Source organism: Takifugu rubripes, chromosome 19 (genome assembly GCF_901000725.2).
Source record: "Takifugu rubripes chromosome 19, fTakRub1.2, whole genome shotgun sequence".
Lineage (NCBI taxonomy): Eukaryota > Metazoa > Chordata > Actinopteri > Tetraodontiformes > Tetraodontidae > Takifugu > Takifugu rubripes.
In genome coordinates, this window is record NC_042303.1 from 9,140,939 (window position 1) to 9,148,421 (window position 7,483).

General features: G+C 42.6%; 1 protein-coding gene across 2 annotated transcripts; it reads left to right on the forward strand.

Moving 5' to 3' along the window:
* The first annotated feature begins 285 nt into the window (after window positions 1–285).
* Window positions 286–5,890, forward strand: LOC101072726 (aminoacylase-1A). Of its 2 annotated transcripts, XM_003973297.3 has the most exons (15): window positions 286–406; window positions 653–792; window positions 1,066–1,130; window positions 1,225–1,329; window positions 1,411–1,505; window positions 1,685–1,761; window positions 2,161–2,250; window positions 2,915–2,971; window positions 3,051–3,124; window positions 3,226–3,275; window positions 3,580–3,724; window positions 3,853–3,921; window positions 3,995–4,074; window positions 4,942–5,002; window positions 5,074–5,890. In XM_003973297.3, the coding sequence occupies exons 2-15, from the start codon at window positions 666–668 to the stop codon at window positions 5,236–5,238; spliced, it is 1,260 nt and encodes a 419-aa protein (XP_003973346.1). In that variant the 5' UTR covers window positions 286–406; window positions 653–665; the 3' UTR covers window positions 5,239–5,890. The 2 variants fall into 2 exon arrangements, with proteins under 2 accessions (XP_003973346.1, XP_029682791.1); XM_029826931.1 differs by lacking the exon at window positions 286–406 and having other exon boundaries at window positions 414–792.
* The last annotated feature ends 1,593 nt before the right edge of the window (window positions 5,891–7,483 follow it).

Here is a 7,483-nt window from a genome sequence, read left to right on the forward strand (position 1 = left end):
TTTATTATACAATTATAAACATACTTCTCACGTGTGGATTTGCCTGTAGAGCTATTTTACATATTACATTTGGGTATATAGATTGACTAAACTTATTTTGAGTCCTTTATAAAGAAACAGGAACCCTCCTAGTCAATGAACACACGCTCTCTTAAAATAACCATGGCATTTCAAGAACACAAGATTTTAAATTCGCCCAAAACAAAAACTAAACTAAATAAATAATGGCCTGATGTCAAGAATCTTTATTTGCACAGAACCTGCGCGTGAACGACGACGCCAGTTAAACGACTTTTATTTTGAAGGGTCGGAACAGAACGCCTGATGACGTAAGAGACTACAAAGTCCACCATGGTCGCAGGGCAGACTGTACATTGACAACCCGCCTAAGAAGTTGCCTTTACTCGTAAGTACAGACAGTAGATACGAACAAATACTATGGCGTTCAGTTATTGGCTGTATTAGCAAGTCACTGGAGCTAAAGTGCTAGTTTGCCGCGGCTGAATATAGGCTAAGTTACCTGCCGATGTTGGACGACCGCATAGCGGCTTTAGCATAAATCAGCGCTACAGAAGCAGGTGGAAACAGATGCAGTGGTCGTTTGTTGCGTCTGTGTTTAACTGTCTTCCTTCTGGCCTCACTGGAATAACAGACACCAAACTGTCATGCTGCCTGACAAAGATGGTCCCGGGGTCGGAGGTGGGCAGAGCTCCAGTGAAGGAGAAGACCCCTCTGTGGGTCTGTTCAGAGAATACCTCCGTCTCAGAACCGTGCATCCAGACCCCGACTATGGTGAGACCGCCTCTTCACAGCGTTGAGCCGTGCTTTCTGGTTATACTGTTCTTTGTGAATTCATTCTCAATGTCAAATCAGTATTGATGATTGACAGCCATGATGTGATGATTTCAGTCCAAAGTGTAGTTCTTATCACTTTTGGGAGTTGAGGTTTCTGTGATCTGAAAAAGGAATTAGCATGTTGGTTCAAACAAATGCCTGCTCTGAAAAGAGCTCTGAAACGCCGGAGGAATACAGGTTTGTTTGTCTTGACTCTGTTCCATCATTCAGATGCTGCGCTTGGGTTCCTGGGCAGGATGGCGGAGGAGCTGGGCCTGCCCATGAAAAAGTTCGAGGTGCGACTCAGTGAAGCAGACAGTAATGTTAGCATCGTTAGCACTCGAAAATGGTACCCACTCTCTCCCCACTTCTTTTGGCCGCCACCTTTAGGTCTGTCCAGGCCGAGTGGTGTTGGTAATCACATGGGAAGGGTTGAACCCTGTCCTGAAATCCATCCTGCTGAACTCCCACACAGATGTTGTACCTGTCTTTCAGGTGTGTCTTTCTTTCTCAGTTAAAGCTCTTCTCCTGATATCACCTGTAAAAAGACAGATTTGACATCAGTCTCTTCTCCAGGAACATTGGAAATACGATGCATTCAGTGCTGTCAAAGATGCGGAGGGAAACATTTTTGGCCGGGGAACACAGGACATGAAATGTGTAACGATACAGTGGGTATAAAGTGCCTTGACTACTAGTTTTAGCAAACAGGATATAGCTGTAGTTGTGGTGTCCACTTATTTGTCTCCGTGTTTTATTCTGATCTGTGTCAAAACACGGTTTAAGCTCTGGACACTGGAAGCTCTGATTTGAGGTTATTCCTTTGATAAATGCCAGTTGTTCATTACAGATACATCCAGGCCGTAAGACGACTAAAGGCAGAGGGACGGAGGCTGTTGAGGACCGTGCACCTAATGTTTGTGCCTGGTGGGGTCATTTATTGCTCGTTTAAATGCGTTCTTTCTTTTACGTTTCCTAAACAGCCTTGTTTGGTTTGATTAGCCAAGCTCCCGTGACGTAACCATGTTAAACTCTAACCAGTCGCGCTGTTGAAGCTGGTGAAAATTAAAGCCTTAAAGCAACAACAGCACGCTTAAATCCTCTTTTGTAAAATACTGCAGTATTGACATTTAACCACTTCAGAAATGTCTAAATGTTCACTCCACATAAAATACGATGTGTGCAAAATAAGAACATATCAGTATAAAGTTCCTCTTCTTTAATTTGCCCTCTGTAACTCAACACAAACCTGTTAGAGCAGAGCAATTACATGACAAACAAACTACTATAATTATATCATGTGTAATGTTGCCCTCTTGTTTCCAGATGAAGAAGTTGGAGGTCAGAAGGGAATGGAAACTTTTGTGAAGCATCCAGAGTTCAACAAATTAAACATTGGCTTTGCACTGGATGAAGGTGAATAAATAACTGTGAATGCACAAAAGGATGATTTTAAATGGTTAATGTTTCCGTTAGTTGGTAAATTGGGTCAGTTACCGTGCAGCCATACTGTCACTTAGTATTGCTCAATGACTGCATGGCTGCACCCTCAAATGTGATATGTACCGACTCGAAATTGAGCTACATTAGGCGTATACGTTACTATATTTGACCTGCTAGGTGGCGCTGTTGTACTGCCCAAAAACCAACAGAAACTAAACCAACAGCGCTTAAATTTTCTCCAAATAACTTTTTGTAAATTAATACCATCTTTAGTTACATACATTACAACGCGCGTAAAGTGCCAAATCCAAATTATAAAATAAAAAATACTACGCCTTATTTTAAGTCTTTTGTATGATACTTTTAGTTTATTGAAAGAAACCCCTGCACAGCATGATCTTTGTTTTAGCTCAACAATATTGCAGCGCTTCAGCGCCTCCTGCTGGTGACACTTGCATTAGCTTCCTTCCCTGTTTAAACAATGCTGTGGTTCATAATTTATATCTGAAACATTTGCACCCTGGCACTAATTAAATATATTAACCATAGCACAGCGACATTGTACTTACTTTATTCACCGGTTGTTAACTGAAGTTCTGTTTAAGTTTATTACATCCACAGATACTTTGCTCCGCAGGTCTGGCCAACCCCGGTGAAGCCTTCACTGTGTTTTATGGTGAAAGGAACCCCTGGTGTGAGTAAGAAACACATCCACCATCGTATCAGCTTCCTGGAAGCTTAAAGGGTGATAAAAGAGTGGTTCTGGTTTTCAGGGATAACCATCCACTGTCCAGGCAGTCCAGGCCATGGTTCCAGGTTTGTGGAGAACACTGCTGCAGAGAAGCTGGTGAGCGTCAGCGTTGCCGGTGTTGATCAATAATATTCCGAGATCCCGGACGTTTTCCTGATTTTGCTTTGGTAAACTATTTTTTTTCCTCCCCCTTTTAGCACCAAATCATGAACACATTTCTGGGCTTCAGAGAAAAGGAGAAACAAAGGTGAAACTGGCAAATACAGTTTAGAAACACGCGGCCAAAGTGTTCTTATAGATTGCAGTTTATTTATGTTAAACATTCCCTTTGATCTGTCTTTATAAAGTAGATGTGTGTTTTACATTTTTTGACTTTGATTTTAAAGGTTCCTTTTCTTCTTATTTTGTAAATGTGCCCAAGACAGCAAAGAAAATCTAACTGACAAGTTCTCCTTAAAGAACAAATCCAGTGTTTAGGTTCGGATTGATTTAGTGTCAGTGAATGAAATGTAACTGCAGTGATAAAACACTTGTGGGGGTGTGTGTCTCAGGCTGAATACCAGCGAGTGTTTGACCCTCGGTGACGTCACCACAGTGAATCTGACGATGCTCAAAGGGGGCGTGGCCTATAACGTCATCCCATCCGAAATGGACATCACCTTTGACCTGAGGATCCCTCCTACAGTTAACCTACAGGTGCGTGACCTTGAGCTGCTGTCAGCTCATCGTGGCCACTCCTCATGCTCCTCATCCACCCTGTGCAAAATCCTCCTCAGGTTTATGTTGAACTTCAGCTAACTGGTCAATTCTTGTTAACCTACCAGGAGTTCGAACGACAGATCAAAGCTTGGTGCAAAGAAGCAGGTGAAGATGTCACTTATGAATTTGCTCAGGTCAGTTGTCCCGCGCGTACGAATGTTCTGTTCCTGTGAAAAATCGTGCTAAAATAGTCGCCAACCATTGCAGAAGCATATGAATCAGAACATGACTTCAACCGAGGAGAAGGACCCTTGGTGGCGTGCATTTAGTGGAGCCTGCAGGGAAATGTGAGTACATGTGGACGGTGAGCAGTGAACCACTGAATGAGCTTTTTTCCTATATCACACTCAGATTTTATAGGAAATGCAGTGCTTTAAAATGAAGGTTTTTCCCTTTTTTGTTGTTTTTATACATGAGATCGATAGAATTTGGATTCATTTTTGGACGCACTGGATGCCAAAGCAAGAACAGCTTGTAAGGGAGGAGGCATCATCAGTCCTCGTCCTTTTAATGTAGTCCGTTAGTGACAAGCTCAATTTTGGTCTAACAACCCAGATGACCTTAAAATCGCTAATTTTGGGGGATTCATTCCAGTAGGAATATTCCTTCTGATATTTTTCACAAACTGAAAAAGATCCTTGCACCATCTTTTTAAAGTACTCTTTGTTATTATTCTTGCTTTTTAAAATGATTTTAAAATGATTCTTGCTTTTTAAAATGTAATTAGAGCTGACTGTTTGGTAAAGGAGATGATATCTGCTGCTGCCATGCAGCTAAAATCAAGTACAAAGAAGCAATTTATTAAGATTTTGACTAAATTTCTAATGATTAAAACGTACTTTTAGCTTAATGAAGGGCTTGATGCATGCACATGTGCTCATTTGAGGCTTTAATTGCTCGTTTTTCCTGAGGGGGGGGGGGCGCATCTGAATCACGCGACGAGCATCAGGCGTTGGCATGAAGAGAAACAGTCTTTTAAAACCAGCCACTTGCTTTTGTGGCAGATGTGGCAGCCAGAAAGGTTTTTGCCTTCGAGGGTCCGTTTGAAAACACGCTCGACTTCTGCTGAATCACGTGTTCAGCTTTGAGACGATAATGTTCAGAAACTGTAGCTGACATCAGAAACAAAGACATTTGTTATCTTCCAACGGTAGGAATGTAACTCTGGAAAAGGAGATCTTTCCTGCTGCCACAGACAGCCGTTTCATCAGAGCCGTGAGTACAAATCATCCAAATGGTCCAATCTGTTGCAGCCCCTCAGTTTTGTGCCACGTCATTGCCTTCAGGTTGGCATCCCTGCCGTCGGATTTTCCCCGATGAACCAAACGCCGATCCTGCTGCACGACCACAACGAGTTCCTGAACGAGCAAGTCTTCCTGAGGGGCATCGGCATATACGAGAGGCTGATCGCCGAGCTGGCCAGCGTTCCACCCTGTCCCGGTGAAGCGTAGATGCGTTCCCTCTGAACGGCTTCACATCATAATCTGTAACATTAGCAGAGATCACCAAAGAGAAAAAACTTGAATATTCTACTTTAGACCGAGCACTTAGACCTGGGTACACCAGCGAGAAGACTCAGGATGTATCACCTGGTACTGCGTCAAGCTCCAGTACTCAGTGGAGAGCTTTTACTGTGTGTATCAACAAGGTAACACTGAAAATGAGTGATTAACATTCACTTAATTAGCTTTTTTTTAAAAATTTATTTACTAGAGCAGTGGTTGAAGTTATTCTATAAATAGGATTTATTTAATAAACTAGAATTTAATAAACCTGCTCTTTTTCATGTTGTTTTGAAGAGAGATGTGTGTGTTCTCATACTTGCTACATACTGAGCACCAAAATAGCCATTCTCCTAGCAAAGTGAGGACATTTTGGCTGGTCGTCACAACTTCAGAAGACTGTTTGAGGGTTAAGACTTGATTTCAAGGTTGAGCTTAAAATTGGGTTTATGATAGATGCACAAAGGTGTGTGATCCCAAACTGATACACAAAAAGAAATGAGAAAATCTGCCCGAACATTAGGTGACGATGTTCTGCCGAGAAAGTGAACATAAAATTAAATGACACGTTAAAAAAAATTAAAGATAAATTTGCACTAAGCTCTGACTTCCTTTATTAGAGTCTCATGTGTGTAAGTACTATATTTATGATCCTGTGTGACTCATCCTGATGTCCAATCTTCCCTGTTAGAGAACATGGATTTCAATACATACGACCCTTTGATACTGATGTTTTTAGATTTGGAGGCATCCTTTAAACACCAACACTATTCTGCATCTTAGCTTTCTTATTTTTGAAGGTTTTCTTGCCTCCAATCCTGTTGAATCCAGATTCACAGCTCTACACTCGTCACTCTGCAGATGGTGTTTCTTTTTTTGACTGTTTTAGCACCAAATATACGGGGGCTGTATTGTCAGGCTGACTTCAGAAATTAAAGCCAGACTTCCCAGTAAAAATACAAAAAAAATAACAATAAATTTTGAAAAGTGGTGCATGTTGCAGTAGTCCTTCCACTTGCAGGTTATTGTATTTCCAGACTTACCGCACTGGAATAAACATATTTACAAAGTCAAATGAAATATTACTGCAAATATGCCTGTTGTGACCCCACATTTACTGAAAATGAGAAAAGAACCATGCCCTTTGTTATAGAATGTTTTCATGAAGCAAAGGTCAGCCTCAGCCACAGTTGGGCTCCCTCGGAGTTCTCATTCAATTAACAGTGTGAGCCTCTCCAAGGGGAGCTGGCAGGAAGACGGAGCAGTCAGTAATTAGGCCTCCCTCCTCGGGACATGGCAGCAGTGGGAACACACGAGGCTGTCAGGGAGACAAATAAAGGCTGAACCCAGATGCCTCCTGTCTGAGGGGGCAGCCGTGTGCAGCCATCCTCTCAGGTGAGGCGGGGAGCAGCTGGAGAAAAAAAAAGCTGCGACATTAAAAATAGGCCGAGGGCTAACGTGAATATCTGACAGTCTTGCTACATTAGGATGTTTGACCCTGGGGTTGATGTGGATGACCTCTCTGGCATCATTGGTGACCTGGGTGTCGCCCAGCCTGATATCCTGCTGCACCACAAACCTAGGAAGGACACGATAAACACTGCAGATGCGATGACAGTTAAACGGAAAACAAAACAAATTCATCCAAGACCGCCTGCTGTGCACAGACCTCAGAGAATCCAGTACCCACCCTGGGCCGATCCTTCGAGGTTAGGGACCCTGCAGACCACGAGGGACACATTTGAAGGTCAAAGGTAATTTTCTACATGCAAATCCAACTCCTTTATTGCGCACATGGATCTGAAATCGGGATTATGCTCAACATCATCCAGGGTGAAGAGAGGATCCAAGTGTTTTAGAGGACAGCTGTGATCCAATCTAATCACACACACACAGAGACATCTGTGGTTTCATCATCCACATCAGTGTAATAATACAGTAAAGAGCTCTTACCAACATATTGTGGCTAGATTGCGTTCACACCTGATGGTAGATGAGATCTGCATGCTGAGACCACCGATCAATGTAATATGTGACACAGAGAGTTTCATTGTTATTTTCCTCAGCTCCGCGCTGAGCCACGCTTCTCCGTGCTTCACACCGCAAGTCGGAGCTGCTAATATTTACACATGCTGCCACGCATGAAGGAATAGGGCCACATCTTCCAGCTTGAGCCGCATTTGTCTTTATAATG